Source organism: Panthera uncia, chromosome B1 (assembly GCF_023721935.1).
Source record: "Panthera uncia isolate 11264 chromosome B1, Puncia_PCG_1.0, whole genome shotgun sequence".
In the NCBI taxonomy this organism is placed as follows: Eukaryota; Metazoa; Chordata; class Mammalia; order Carnivora; family Felidae; genus Panthera; species Panthera uncia.
The window spans coordinates 128093906-128110416 of record NC_064811.1 but is presented as its reverse complement, the minus strand read 5'-3'; the positions used below and the strand labels follow the sequence as shown (position 1 = coordinate 128110416).

At 43.7% G+C, this 16511-nt stretch overlaps 1 protein-coding gene across 3 annotated transcripts in view; it reads right to left on the bottom strand.

The window, feature by feature from the left end:
• The window catches only part of TMEM131L (transmembrane 131 like), a 169779-nt gene extending 153305 nt beyond the window's left edge, over positions 1–16474 (bottom strand). For 2 of the 3 annotated variants that reach the window (XM_049632310.1, XM_049632311.1), the window contains exons 1-3: positions 16265–16473; positions 15493–15563; positions 6883–6926 (exon numbers count right to left, since the gene is read on the bottom strand). In XM_049632310.1, coding sequence (XP_049488267.1) covers positions 6883–6926; positions 15493–15563; positions 16265–16388 — 239 coding nt within the window. In that variant the 5' untranslated portion in view covers positions 16389–16473. Of the gene's footprint in view, positions 1–6882; positions 6927–15492; positions 15564–16264 lie in introns of all 3 variants that reach the window. The other variant, XM_049632312.1, reaches the window with a different exon arrangement.
• Between the last annotated feature and the right edge of the window lie 37 nt (positions 16475–16511).

Below are 16511 nucleotides of genomic sequence, written 5' to 3'. Positions count from 1 at the left end.
GAACAGACCTGGGTAGCTATAAAATGGAGGCAGCAGACCATCTGAAGAAGATGCAGCCATACCTGATGATCATCTACTAGGTGGGGAGTATGAAGGATTCGGGGGGGTGGGGGGCCATCCTGGTTTCTGGCTTATGCAAATGAATGCACGGTGCAGCAGCAGGGGAAGGGCTGAGAAGGACCCGAGCTCAAGAGCTCAGTTCCAGACACACTAGGTTAGCAGCACCTGAAAGCTAAAGGGAGCTCTCTGTGGGCAACTGGGCAGGTGAGACCCCTGGCTCGAAGGTACAATCTAAGTGCAAGTTCTTTCTACATAAGACCCAAGAGAACAGGTGAGATCACCTGGGGAAATGGCAGAGGGAAAGAGAAGCAGGCCCACAAGGGAACCCTGAGGAGGCAGACAAAGGTTAAAAAGCTATGATCCTGTCAACAGGTGAGGAACTTTGAGGTTGCGCTGGAAACACAGCTTTCAACTTCTAAAGGAGAACAAAGAAAAGTGAAAAGCAGTTCCATTCCCTGTGGGGGCTCTGAAATCCCCTTGACTGCCAAAAGAAGTTTCCCTAATGATTAAGTCGTTTTTGTCTGCAATTATATCTTTCAGTATGTTGCTGAAAGGTTAACAAGACTTTCTGCACGTTCTGACTTCAAGGATCTGCCTTTAACTGATGTTAAACTACTTCAGGAGAACACATTTTGCTGCTGTTACTGATCATATAAAAACACATTAAAAACACACAACACAATGACAACTTCCACAGACGCTGTACCTGACCAGTCGGTACTGATGATTTTTATATAACCGTTTTTAGAAGCTGACGTACTATACTGTTCACCTCGGCGATGCTCACACTTTTCACATTCTAACAAATTATACCCCAACAAGGCTTATGGGAGCTGTGTACAGAGCCAGACAACCTTCCCAGAGAGCATTCAATTCCAGCAAGAGCTGAAGTCCAGTCTCACTTGCTCTCATTGCTTCAGTCCCAACCGCAACCTCTCTCTCTCAGCAAAGAAACTGATTACTGCTGATATTTGAGAACACCCCGGAGAAAAATGGGGACGCAGAGGCAAGAGGCAAGAAAGTCTTTCAAATATTGCTTTTCTGGCATTCAACCAAATATAATTACATAGCATTCATAGAAGATTAAGTCAAGTTAATACAAACAAAATCTTCAGTGAGGCCAATTTCCCTGAAAGCTTTCCCAAACTCTGTTTGAGATCATAGGCTGGCTACTCCAGAACCCTCCGCCCCAGGATTAATGGTGGTCTGCTTCGGGCCCTGCCCTGGGCCATCTGGAGAGTGAGACACAGAGCCCTCCTCCTCTATCTAGATTCTCACCGGGGACAGATGTCAGTGCCACCTACACTTTTCTTGGGACATCTGGAGATTCTATTTTATGGTCAAATCTCTCTTGAATCTCTCTTCTCTCTTGAGTCCCAAGAAAGACTCCTCTATGTGAGTGCTCTCAGAGACGAGGCATTCATGTTGTAGAATTCGTAAGTACTGACTCTACTGACTTCAAGTCCAACTTAATATCATTGAGAATTGGCCTTGTGGGGTAGTAATTAAAACAAAAATCTCAAAAATGTTTGAAAAATGTGTAAAGAGGTAGTAATAACTTCATAAATAAGATTTAGGATAAAGGACATTAACCTAGCAGAGCAAATCAAATATTAGATTACAACCCAAAGTATAAATTAATATCCATAAGTCCATATACTGATATAAATGACTGAATGAATGAGAGAAAATAAGCAAATTTCCCATAAAGAAGAAGTCCAAATAATTTATGCAGGTGGAGCTTAATTCCATTTAATGACTTATCTCCAAAGAGTGTAGCATGGAAAGATGGAAAGAAAAGAGTTAGCCAGGTGATTAAGGTCAACATCAAAGTGATAAGCCATGCTGATAGCAGATATCCTCAATATGTGATGAGAATACCAATGTATAGCTGTGGCCTTCCTCCCCAAAACGCATAATAACCCCAGTCTAACAAAGAGGAAAAACATCAGGCAACCCCAAACCGAGGGATATTTTACAAAATACCTGAGCAGTACTCCTCCAAACTGTTAAGATTTCAAAAACAAGGGAGGTCTGACAAACTGTCACAATCAAGAGGTCCTAAGGAGACATGACAACTAAAAGTAATGTGGGATCCTGGACAGAGAAATGACACCAGGGAAAAATTTGTGACGTTCAAATAGTGTGGAGTTTAGTTCATGGTAATGTAGCAATGCTGGTTTCTTAGTTGTGACAAACGTGCCACAGTAATGGAAGATGTTAACTGTAGGATAAACTGCATGAGGGGTATACAGGAATACTCTGCCATCTTCACAGCTTTTCTGTAAATCTACATCTATCCTAAAGCCAAAGGTCTGTTTCAACTGTAGCAAGACATTATATGAGCTTTGGAGGTATTAAATTTTTCATTAAAAAAAATTCCCAGGGGCACCTGGCTGGCTCAGTTAAGCGTCCAACTCTTAATCTCAGCTCAGGTCATGATCTCACAGTTCAGGAGATCGAGCCCCACGTCAGGCTTTGCGCTGGCAGCACAGAGCCTGCTTGGAATTCTCTCCCCATCTCTCTGCCCCTCCTGCGCTCTCTCCCTCTCTAAGTAAATAAACTTAAAAAAAAATCTCCAACTGTGCAGTAAAGGTAAGTGAATACTAAGTACTTAGGTGACTCATTTACATACCACGTGACATCACACTTACAGAGGGAATTCTTGCCAAGGACTCGAGAACCTACATCTTCAGAAAATGGACACAAAGAAAGTTTTCTAATAGCACCATCCAACCCATGTCATGATGTTATCTTTACACATAAGGAACAAATTCTAAGCAAAAAAAAAAAAAAAAAAAAGGCCAGAAGAAACAAAGAGGAAGAGGCTTGGAAGTTTGGAAGTCAAGTTAAAAGGAAGGCAACTATGGATAACATGACAGCAAAATACTAGAATATTTTATATCGAGAAGATTAAAATATATAAATCAGGGCTGATCGAAATGTGAATCATGATTAAGAAATTTTTTAATCAATCCAGTCGTGGCAAACAGCATTTTTTTTTTCCATGAAATAAGATGGACTAAAAAAATTCTATGGATGGGTGGTAGTGATTAGTTGCACAACAATATGAAAGTACTGAATGCCACAGAACTGACATTTGAAAATGGTTAAAACGGTGGGGCGCCTGGGTGGTTTAGTCGGTTAAGTGTCCGACTTCAGCCCGGGTCACGATCTCGCGGTCCGTGAGTTCGAGCCCCGCGTCGGGCTCTGGGCTGATGGCTCAGAGCCTGGAGCCTGCTTCCGATTCTGTGTCTCCCTCTCTCTCTGCCCCTCCCCCGTTCATGCTCTGTCTTTCTCTGTCTCAAAAATAAATAAACGTTAAAAAAAAAATTTTTTTTAATAAAAATAAAAATGGTTAAAACGGGGGATGCCTGGATGGCTCAGTTGGTTGAGCGTCCGACTTTGGCTCAGGTCACGGTCTCATGGTTTTCACGTTCGAGCCCCACGTCCAGCTCACTGCTGTCAGTGCAAAGCCTGTTTTGGATCCTCTGTCCCCCCTCTCTCTCTCTCTGCCCCTCCCCTGCTCATTCTCTCTCTCTCTGTCTCTCAAAAATAAATTTTAAAAAATGGTTAAAATGGTAAGTGTAATGTATATTTTATCACAGTAAAAAAATTTAAAATAGAAAAGAGTATGTCCTAGGTGGTAAAGGTAAGCACTATTTGATAAATAAACCATGTGCATACACATTCATACATCCACATATATGCCTATGGGCAGGTAGGTAATCTTGATGTAAAATGCATCTCTTACCAGGAGTCACTGTCAAAAAGCCCGAAAGCCACTGTTCTAAATCACTGCTACAATTCTCTCTCCCCACACACCTTCACAGCAACCTGACACTATGTCAAAAGACCAACAGGGATAAAATCTACTAATACCTTAAAGTCTGACAGAAAACTGACGAAAAAAAACCAGCTCCCACTGAGAGGAAAGGAGAGAACCGAAGCAATCTACAAAACAGGAGAACAAAGGCTAAGGCCCGAGTAACAGGCTGGATACACCCACCCCCGGAGATGCTGCCCAGGCCTTCCATGCTCCGGACTCACAGCATCAACTGCCTCCCTGCCATCTCCAGACTTGTCATACCAAGTCTGACATTCCGATGAGACAACCAACCAGAGTTCCTGATTTCCCTCCCCCTAATTCCTTTCCCATCCCTCCAGATGCTCAAGCCAAATTTTAGAAGCCCTCCATGACATACTTCTCTTTCCCTCACTCTCCACCACTGACAGAGCAATGAATCTGTTCCACTCCCAAAATTCATCTCAGAACTTTCCACGTCCCTTCATTGCCACTCCCACCAGCCTCGTCTGAACAACTGCCAGCATCCTGCACCTTTTCTTAATTCCACACACTCTAACAGAGGATTGTGACAAACTCTGAACTCTGCCCCATATATTTATCCTCCATTTAAAATTTTATACAATGGGGGCGCCTGGGTGGCGCAGTCGGTTAAGCGTCCGACTTCAGCCAGGTCACGATCTCGCGGTCCGTGAGTTCGAGCCCCGCATCAGGCTCTGGGCTGATGGCTCGGAGCCTGGAGCCTGTGTCCGATTCTGTGTCTCCCTCTCTCTCTGCCCCTCCCCCGTTCATGCTCTGTCTCTCTCTGTCCCAAAAATAAATAAAAAACGTTGAAAAAAAAATTTTTTTTAATTTTATACAATGAATTTAAATGGTCACAAAGAATGTAAATCTCTGGTATATTATAAATGATGGCATCTTTAATAAACTCACAATCACTTCTTAAAATATATTCAACGGAATCTAAATACCACTGCAATGAAATCCATCATCATCCATTTTTTTAAGTAATCCCTACACCCAACGTGGGCCTCAAACTCATGACCCCAAGATCAAGAGTCGCACGCTCTACCAACTGAGCCAGCCAGGAGCCCTATCATCGCCCATTTTTTAAAAACACATCTATAAGCATTCCTGAATAGCTGGATATTCCCTCCAAGGATTTTAACCTAATACATACATCTTTATGTTCAAATACTTGTGCAACAAAACTATGGGTATACATTGAAATAGGCTTTTTAAAAAACATTCCTGTGACCACAGGGTTCAAATGTTAAATATTTTTTTCTTCTGAATTGAGTTACCATTACAATTTTTACTAGTACAAAACTGATCAACAAATTTTATAAATTTTGATAGGAAATTAAACATAAAGAAACAAATTTACTGAAAATGCATCCTTTAATGAAATGGATGAGTGTCTTACCCCCATCAATGGTTCATATAAATATTATATTTAATATAAGCACTGAAAAAGCTTGTTTACATAAACAGATGTGAATGGAAGGAGCATTGTTATAGCACTGTCCCTATATTCTCTAAACACCCTCAGTGTTTATCCAAAAATCACAGTGATCTATGATTAAAAATAACTTTTGGGGCACCTGGGGGGCTCAGTTGGTTAAGTGTCCGACTTCGGCTCAGGTCATGATCTTGCGGCTTGTGGGTTCGAGCCCCACCTTGGGCTCTGTGCTGACAGCTCGGAGCCTGGGGCCTGCTTCAGATTCTGTGTCTCCTTCTCTCTCTGCCCTCCCCCACTCATACTCTTTCTGTCTCTCTCTCTCAAAAATAAACATTAAAAAAAATAATTTTGATCATCTATCAACTGCCAATTTGATTATGTCCTTAAATTTTGTTGAAAGATTCAAAAGCCACCAGAGTTACAAAAGAATTTGTCATCTAATCAGAGTTAACTGCTTCTCCTAACCAATATCAGCATTTCAAAGCCACACCTCTGATTGCCCAAGATGAAGTACTCATAAGACTGGGGCTGGGTAAGAAGTATGCCTTTCTTTTGTAAAGTGGAGAAGAGAGATTACAAAAGAAGAGGTGAAAAAGGATAACTCACAACCTCAGATCAATTTCAGGAGACTATAGGACAGTGGGATCTAAAAGCTGATTCCCTGGAAGTTATCCCTGTGCCCAGGTACCACTTAGAGTCTCCATGCACCTCCAAGGGACCAGACATCTCAGTTTGACAAGTGACCGAGACTGTACCATGACCAAAGTATTCTCTTAAAAATGTAATTTACACCTTTCAATTTGCTAGCCCCTGCTTTAAATCCTTCAACAAACCATACCACCCTTAAAAAAACAAAACCCAACCTCCTTAATGTGTTTTCTAGGGTCCTATCTCACCTCACTATCCCACAAACCACCCAGGCCTTCTCCAAGTTCCTGGAATGCTGCCAGTGCTTCCTACCTCAGGGCCTTTGCACATGCCATTCCCACTGCCTATGGTACGTTCCCTCTGTTTGCTGCACGGCCATTCCTCCACATCCTCCAGACTTCAGCTTAAATGTAACCTCCTAAGAGGGGCCTCATCTGACCACCCCTTCTTCTTCATTATACTATAGCAATCTAATTCTTGGTAGTTATAACTGCAATATTTTGTTTTATTTACAGTAATGTCTGACTACACCGCTATATGCAACACAGGTTTTGTTCACTGTTTTATGCCCACCACTCAGCACTGTGCCTGATGCTCAACAGATATTTGTGAGCAAGAGGACAGCATAAGCATGCCACGAAAAATGTGAAGTTGAGAGTGCATGTGAGAGTATGTGTGGGGTGGGGGGACAGGGGGGTATTTCTAACAGCTTTCTATACAACCTTATTTTAAAACAAAGTCATATGAATTATCAGAGAGTATAGATACCCCAAATGCCAAAGAGAAAGGTATATTACAGATATGTCAAACACATAAACACAGCTGTACATATACCAAGACTTTGACAGCATCCAAAGTGAGCAGCAATATTCAGCATGCAGGTATTTGCTCCTGTTGTTTTTCTTACCTCTGCTCTTGAGAATGTTCCTCCATATCCTCTTCAGAATCACCCTATTGATAAAAGAACATGGTTTAACAGTTATTTCAAAATAACACAAAAATCTCCAAAAGAAACAGTTCTTCAAATTAAACACAGGTAATAACCTTGTAACGAATATCTAAAAACAGTGCCTGATACACAGCAGGCATTCAGTATCTACTGAAAGAATAACACTAGTAATGACACCACTAAAAGCCATAAACAGCCAAGTGATCCCTTAGATATTTTATGTAAAGATCCTCATTTAAAACCACAACCTACATAATCTCAAAATTAGTTTGACATCTCTTCTCTCCAAGAGCCTTTTAACATTTAAGTTACACAGGGACACCTGGGTGGCTCAGTCGGTTAAGCGTCTGACTTCGGCTCAGGTCATGATCTCACAGTTTGTGAGTTCGAGCCCCACATCAGGCTCTGTCCTGACAGCTCAGAGCCTGGAGCCTGCTTCAGGTTCTGTCTCCCTCTCTCTCTCTGCCCCTCCCCCGCTCATGCTCTGTCTCTCTCTCTCTCTCTCAAAAATAAATAAACATTTAAAACAAAAAAACATTTAAGTTACACAAAAGTCACACAAAATAAAGTTTAACAATATAGGAAATGGATCGGTTAGCTCGCAATCCCCCAAATGGATATCCGACGTATTTTGACATCAACATAAAAAAGGCTGATCAATTTTATAAATAGTATAAACATCACACTCAAAAGCACTTCCAAAATCCTCTCCCAGACTTACCAGGCTAAAATCTAACTACATGTCATATAACAAGAGGGTAAAAAGAAAAGGCACGTGAAACCAAAACACAAGGGCAGATCGGATTAGATACTACATGTAATCTGCCTGACGGACTCTATCTTGACCATTCTTTCCCGAAGCTCACCATTGCTGGCTTCAGGAATACCAAGCCTTCCTGGTCCTCCAGCTTCTCTCTAACCCTTGGCTCTCAGCACTTACTGCCTCATTACCCTCTTCCTCCCTGTCACTGCCAGTCCTCCTGGGCCCAGACTCCCTACACCAATTTGAACCATAGGGCCCAAATCCCCAGTGCCAGCCCCCATGCCTCATTCAATCACACGTGTGGATACTCAGGGAATGCCTATCTTCCCCGAGAGCAAGACTCCTGAGATTCTGGTGAGCACTGCACCAAGCCATGGCCAACAGATGGCAAATACTCCACAATACTTGGAGGATGGATTCATTTACAGCTTCAGCCCTACTGGCAAATGCCTCCAGGACATATGCATTTTGTCTCCCCAGAAATAGTTACAACCAACACTTACTTATCAACATCAGGGGCCCCTGCCAAGGGGTTTCTGTTCTAACGCGCCTCTTTCTGTCAAGGATACCAACATCCTCCTTGACTCATGGCAAACCTTAAGGTCATCTTACACTGCTCTCCTTCCTTCGCCTCCAGGCATAAAGACCTACCCACTCATCTGAAATAGGGTACAGACCTGTCCTTTCTTCTCCATCCCTTCTGCCAGCAAATCAGCCCATACTTTCAGCACCCCAGGCCTCCATTACTACCACACACAGGGCTTCTTCCTCTGTTTAAGACTGCTGCCTCCAGGGGCACCTGGGTGGCTCAGTCAGTGAAGCGTCCAATTTCAGCTCAGGTCATGATCTCACAGTCCATGGGTTTGAGCCCTGCGTCAGGCTCTGTGCTGACAGTTTGGATCCTGGAGCCTGCTTCAGATTCTGTGTCTCCCTCTCTCTGCCCCTCCCCACTCATTCTCTCCCTCTCTCTCTCTCTCCCTCCCTCCCTCTCAAAATAATAAAAACATTACCAAAAAAAGAACAAAAAACAAAAAACAGACTGCTGTCTCCAACCCATCCCGTGTGCCACTGCAAGACCAATTTTCTTCACCATCAATCATGACTTACCACCCGCATGGTATGGACCCAGCATCCAATGTCATTGCGTTAATCTCTGCTCGAGAGCCTTCCACGACTCCCTAACTGCTAGTCAGATGTACTCCAAGCTCCTTAACCTGTAACTGAGCAACTGTCAATTGACTTCGCCATAGCCATCTCAATCTCTATAGCCACACTTCATCAAGCGCTCTGGGCTCCAATTCAAAGCATCAACTTTAAAAACACTGAACTGTCACCCATGTAAGGGTCTAGACAAGGCCCCATTCACACCTTTGCTAATGCAGCTCTCCAAGTGCCCTCCCACCCTTAAGCTTTAACAGACCCCTCTAATATACACTGTTCTTCCTCTCTCCTCTCAGTTCCTACATTTCAGCACTTGAATGTTATCTCAGGGTATTACCAGCCTTATCTCCCCAACACCACCAGGCTCTCAAAGGGCAGGAACCAAATCCTGTAATTCCCCCACCCCATCCTTTAGCAGTGCCTCAGGGCCCTTGCACTAGCTATTCTAAATCTCCCACTGCTTTCAAGGGTTGGTTCAAATGTCAAATATATCCCTTCTCAAAGGGATCTGCCTTGACTTAAAATTAAAACTCCAGTTCCCATCACCTGAATCTTCTCCAGTCTGCCACCACAAAGCACTGATGCCTTCCTAACAGACTAAATAAGTGACAATTTATTCTACTCCTTATTTACTATCTATATGCCTCCTGTAGACTGGAAGCTCCACAAGGGCAGTAGTTTTTGTTCAATGTGACACCCACAGCACATAGACCAGTGCTTGGCCCACAGTACGCACTCAACAAACGTCTGCAGAGCTAAGCACCCTCTAGCTGGTTCTCAAATGCTAATGGATATATACCTTACACCTGCTAGAATGGCCATTATCAAAAAGACAAGAAATAAAACCTGTTGGTGAGGATGTGGAGAAAAGAGAACCCTCCTGCTCTGTTGGTGGGAATGCCAACTGGTGCAGCCACTGTGGAGAACCGGATGGAAATGCCTCAAAAAATTAAAAATTGATCTAACAATTGCCCTTCTGGGTATTGATCTGAAGAAAACGGAAACACTAATTTGAAAAAGTATCTATACCCAACAGCATTATTTACAATAGCCAAGACATGTAAACATCTATCCATTGATAGATGAATGGATAATGATGTGGTGGTTTGTGTGTGTATGCAGATATATGTGTACATGCATATAAATATATATATATATGTATACATAATGAAATACTATTCAGCCATTAAAAAAACACACACACAAAATTGCACCACTTGTGACAACACGGATGGACTGTTACGGCATTATGCTAAGTGAAATAAGTCAAACAGAGAAAGACAAATACTTTATGGTCATTCTCAAATACAGAATTTAAAAAACAAAAACAAATACCAAATTCATAGATACAGACAATAGACTGGTAATTGCTGGCAGGGGGTGGGGTGCAAAACGGGTGAAGAAGGTCAAAAGGTACAAACTTCCAGTAATAAAATAAGTGAGTCTCTGGGGATGTAAGGTACAGCATGATGGCTAGTTAATAATACTGCACTGCATATTTGAAAGTGATTCAGAGTAAACCTTAAAAAAGTTCTTATCACAAGACAAAAAAAAATGTTTTTATAATTGTGTATGGTGACAGATGGTAACTAGACTTACTGTTATGTTGTACACCTGAAACTAATATAATGTTGTATGCCAATTATACCCCAATAAAAAGTTTTAATGCTTTTTAAAAAAATGTTTTTAATGTTTATTTATTTTTGTGAGACAGAGAGAGAGACAGAGTGTGAGCGGGTGAGGGGCAGAGAGAGAGAGAAAGGGAGACACAGAATCTGAAACAGGCTCGAGGCTCTGAGCTGTCAGCACAGAGCCCGATGGAGGGCTTGAACTCCAGAACAGTTAGATCATGACCTAGGCCAAAGTCAGATGCTTAACTGACTGAGCCACCCAGGTGCCCCAATAAAAAAAATTTTTAAGCAAAAATGTAGAAAATACTAGCAGATATGACTATTGATTATTTTTAAAGACTTCATTAAGCAAATTTTTCTAACTCAAAACAGAACATGAAAGTATCTCTCTCAGACACAGGAACTTTATCACAACACTTTTCCTGGTCAGACTGCTAAAACTCACACAGAGCAAAGGCTTTAACCCTGAACACCACCTGGGTTCAAATCACACCACTCCTGCTTTCATATAGCCTTGGGCAAATTATTTAATGACTCTGGGCCTCAATTTCCTCATCTGTAAAAATCAAGTCATAACACTTCACAGTTTTTCATGTATTACCATGAGTATTAATAACTCATAAAGTGCTTAAACAATGCCAGTGATATTCAACCCATGTCAGCTATTATTTTTTTTTATGTTGATAGTGGAAGTAGATTAAGCCCAAAATAAATCTCTATGACAAAAAGATTTCTAAATACCAGTCAATGATTCACTGACTGGAGCAAGATGCTATTACATAACACAGTACCTGAGATAATGAAGAATTCAGATATTCAATGTACCATTTCCCGTTTCACTTTCTACTAGTTTCCGTTATCTATACCCTCAGACTAAAGGGGTAAGACATGAGTTTTTTAAAGGCAGAGACTCTTTCTTATTCATCACTGTATCCCAGGGGCTTAACTGGGTCAGGCCCATGCTAAGCGTCTGCTAGATGAACAAACAAGGCCAGAAAAGCACTGAGCCCCCCCCCCCCAACCCCCCCCTCAACAGACCAACATGGTTCTGTATCAGGTAACAGCTGTTCTCACTCAGCACCAATGTCTCTGTCCCAAACCTAGCTGGGGGGGGGGGGTGGGGGGGTTAGGAGCGAGACTTCTCTTCTCAGCCAAGGCTGAATGCATTAGAACAAATTCTAGATTCCCTTCTTTCTACTAGAACTGATACAAAACAACGACAACGACACAATAATAGGAAATCAAAGCTTAAGGCATTACACCTGCCGGTCTTCGAAACTAACCTCATAAACAGGACAACACAATGGTAACTGCCTCTCCTCCCCTAGGAAGAACTCATGGGCTAACCACTGAATGCCTTCTGTATGCAGAACCATGGGGCCACAATGGGCCCACCAAGCTCAAAAGCCCAAACCCTCTTACAGGAAATCCAGTTAGGGCAAGAAGGCACCCCCAAGGCAAAGGAAAAACTCCAGACACCTAAGAAACTCAAAAGGAGAGAAATGACAGTGCTGCTGCCCTAACTGAGAACAAATTGAGGGTTGATGGGGGGTGGGAGGGAGGGCAGGGTGGGTGATGGGTATTGAGGAGGGCACCTTTTGGGATGAGCACTGGGTGTTGTATGGAAACCAATTTGACAGTAAATTTCATATATTAAAAAATAAAAAATAAAAAAAATAAAAAAAAAAAGAAGTCTAGAAGGACTGGCTCTTTGGGAACAGCAGGGCAATAGCATTCGTCCTTCCATTCAACAGATACATGTGGGGCCTCCTCTGCCAAGGGTCAGGCTGTAGGGAGCATCCTAGATGACTGACTGGAGCAACACACGAGGTCAGATTGCGGAAGGCCCCAAGGGCCAGAGCAGGTCAAGGGGATCAGCGGGATTTTTACTCGAAGGCGAAGTAGGAAGGTGCACAAAGCAATATCTTGGCACACTCGCAATTTCTTCTTGATAATAAGCTAATGAAAACATTTTTTGGTTCCTAACCATCACCACTTTGGATTCAGTGTGTTGAAGGAGGGGTAAAGCCAGAAGAGGGGGAAAATTCTGTAAATGTAAGAATAAAATCGCATTTTTTTCTTCCTTCTCATCATCACCAGGGATAGAGTTTTTTATGTTCCTACACCAAAATATCCTACCACATAAAACAGCATCTAACAAAAAGACATGAATAATATTATGTATCTATACAACTGCAGAGAACATACAGGACTGAGTTATCTGCACTGGTTCAAGCCTTTCAAAGTAGGAAAGCTGTCCCATGCTCTCCAGGGACCAAATCTAGGAGTCAGCTGAGATACTGACAAAATAATAGGTAACATACATGAAGAGCTTACTAAGTTCAAGATACTTTTAATCCTCGCAAAATCCTCTGAGATCAACACTGCTATTACCCCCATTTTGCAGGTGAAGAAACTGAGGATGAGGGGTGAAAAGGGATGGAACCGGGAGTCAAATCCTGGAACCCTGGACAGAATTTGGAAGATGATACCAATTCAATTGTTATATTTGTTTTTATTAATGATGCACTCTTCTAGTTCTTGATCACTTAAAGACCCATTAGAAAAAGGAAAAAAAAAAAAAAAAAGACGACCCAATCACCAGAAAACATTTCCAAAATAAATAACTATAAATAATTAGTGGTGGTAAATGTTAATATTCAATTCTGTAATGCCACATCTTCTGGGGCTCCCATTTCACCTATCACTGACAAATCTTAGCTTCTGAAGCTGCCTCGGAGTCTTCTGAGTGAAAGGAACCCAACCTAGAAATTAATTAAGGAGAAACCCTCAAATTTAAAAAACACCTATAAATACTCTCTTTTCAGCTGACTCCATGACACACGAGGGAGCTTTTTTTTGGGGGGGGGGGGGAGTCAAAATACTTTGAAGAGAATTCTCTAAAAATAACTGTCTTCAGAACTCACTGTGGTTTATATGTGTATATATTATATATATGCAGTTTAGAGAGATATGCATATAAAGGTGCAGTTTAGATAAATAATATAGATGCATATATATCCTCACCCCCACCCAGGTATGTGCAGGGTAAAATAGTCTCTAAAAGATACACATATAGACAGAAACGAAGTATTTAGAAAATTATTTTGAATACCAGTTTCACTTTCATTATAGCTTTGATTAAAATAGTTTAGTTATAAATGCTTCTATACTGAGTAGTCCAGAAAGACAGCTTCTAAATTGTGACTTTTTTTTTTACCAAAGCAAACTGTATTATCCATATAAACAAAACAAAACCAAAAATTAAGACTTTTATAAAATAACTTTCATGGCTATAAATAATATCATTAATCCTATCACAGGCCTTGACATTTCCATCTCTGAGCACAGTGACTAAATCTTCAACTAATGCTCCAACAAATCAGAGTCTATAATTTACTTTCCTTTCTGTCTGGGTTGGCTTCCAACACTAACCAGTAAGAGGGTACAGGCTACAATTGAGTAAAAATGCAAATGCATATGGATATACACCAGTGCTTCTCAACCCGGGCAATTTTGCTCCCCAGGGACATTTTGCAATGTCTGGGGACATTTTTAGCTCTCACAACTGGGGGGGAAGAGGGAGGAGAAAGTGCCACTGGCATCTAGTGGGTAAAGACAGAGATGCTCTCACTGCTTGACATCCTATAGCCCCCACAACACAGAATTCTCCACCCCACAGTGTCGTTAATGCTGCTTTTGAACACCACTGAGATACACAAATATAACTATTTTTAAAAAGTAAAAACGTCAAATTTTAAATGTGGATCTTTCAGTAGAATCATGAACAATTTCTATTTAGTTCTTTTCATCTTTATGTATTTTCCAAACCCTCACAATACACATCTGTTATTTATAATCAGAAAAAAAAATCCATTTGGGAATAGACTTTTAAGAGAAGGACAGACTATTTGCTCCCCATCCCGATAAGGCTTCTTCTCAAAGGACTGGTCTCATTCAGCTTGCAGGCCTTCAGGGAAGGTCCAAGAAAATTTTCCTCTAAAAATCACCTCTCCGCCTTGTAGCTGTTATTCATTAGCCCTGGTAAAGGGGAATATTCTGAATATCTCAAAACCAGCACTCTAATGCTTCACATAGGAGGGAGAAACTTAAATGTAAAACAGCACAGTTCTTCAGGGAACTTACAGCTAGACATCCTGTTTTTCCAAACAGCCACCAGAGACAACATAGAATTAAGTGCTGTCACCAATGTGGGAATTAATGAACATCTTAAAAACTACCACACGCAAGCTGAATATTCCCTTACAATTCAACACCCCCCAAAAAACAGTATTTGGGGTCACTACTGTTGCTGCTGTGAAGCAGTCAACAACATATTAAAATGTGTACATCTGCACTCAAATGTTAAAGTTAAACCTTCACACAATGCTTTGCAGGACCGTATCTACGTATGATGCCACATATTCTCAATGAAATGCTAGTAATTATTTTTCCACATGCAATCATTGTATCATATGGGGGAGAAACCCCCAAAACCTGAAATTCAAGTTGTTAAGAGGGTGTATCTAACACGAATTAAAGGCCCTTGGAAAAAATCTAAGACTACAATCTTTTAAAGTCACATCTTCATCGCAAAGCTACTTAACGCTAATGGCAAGTGCCACTCACTAACACTTGTGAAATCAATATTCCTGTTGTCTTCAGGCACACACAGCTCCAGCTCACTTAGGGAACAGGGCACACGTCCCTCGCGCACCCAGGTCTACAGCCCGCCGAGGGGCCCGCCCTTCCCCTCCACAAGGCTGCCTCTGGCTGGCCTCGGCCCTGCTGAGGTGGCCTGGGCTCCCACCTCCTGAACTTGGGGCGGGCGTGACTCACGCCCTGTCACATGGCGCGGGAGGAGGCTGGGAAGGCCACCGCTGCCAGGTGTTCAGGCTCGGCCCGACCGTTTATTTGCCTTGCAAAGTGGCCCGAGCGCCTGTGCCGCTGGGGGGCCGACGGCCTGTCCTCCCTCGCACACCCACACCAGCCCTGTCACCTGGTCGTCCTCACCTGAGTGGGCAGCAGGAGTTCCCCTTCTTCTGCCTGCCACAGCTCCACCACGTTCTGCAAGGGCTCAATCGCTGCACGAACACCAAAAAATACACCGCATTTTAATGCACGGAAAAGAAACGCTTCCTGTTTCCCTATCATGCCCCCGTGCACTCGCCTCACCAAAACAAGTCACCCTTTCCTTCTCTAAGCGGAGGCCACCCGAGGACAAGAACACAATGGACGGGGTGCAAGCGGGCGGCCCCTCTGACAGAGAGTAGGGAGCGTGCAAGGTCGGGGTTCTTGTGCTGGTAGGGGTAGGGGGGACGCAGGGGGATAGCCACCCGGCGGGCCGCTCGGCGCTCCGCATCCCGCAGCATCTGGGGCTGGCGTCTGCAGGATGGGTCCTGGGCGGCCAAGCTCGAGGAACAAAGCTGCAGGAAGCCGGGCCGCGGCGGGGCCCCAGCGCGCGCCACACAAAGCGGGGGCTGCGCCCGGGGCGCCCGGGGCCCGCGCACAAAGGCTCCGGGGCGCGTGCGGCTAGCGGTCCGCGCCGCTGTCCCCAAGCTCCGCGACTGCCCAGCTTTCCGTTTGTCTGAGGGCGGGGGGCGCGGGAGGGGACGCTGTGGTTAGAAAATGTTATCAGCCGAGAATTGCAACCGCTTTCCTTCCTCCTCCTGCCCCTTTCCCCTTCCTCCCCTCGCCCTCTTATAGATTTCAGCAGTTCCCTAAAAGAAAGAGAAGGGGGGGGCGGGGTGGAGAAGGAGAGCGAGCACAGCGGCGCAAGGCTGACCTTGTCCCTGAGCCCCTCCCGGGCGACAGCAGGGCAGGAGGACCTGGAAGACGCCCAGAAGGAGGTTCACGGCCGCGGCGGTGCGGCAGTAGCAGCCCGGCTGCGGGCGTCGGAGCCCCGCCATGCTGGTGCTCGCGCTCCTCTCGGGTGCTCGCCGCGCTCGCTGTTCGCTCGCTGGCGCCGGGGCTGCCTCGCCCCGGGCCCGCCCCCGCGCCGCTCCGCCCCGCCCCGCCCCGCGCCGCCCCCG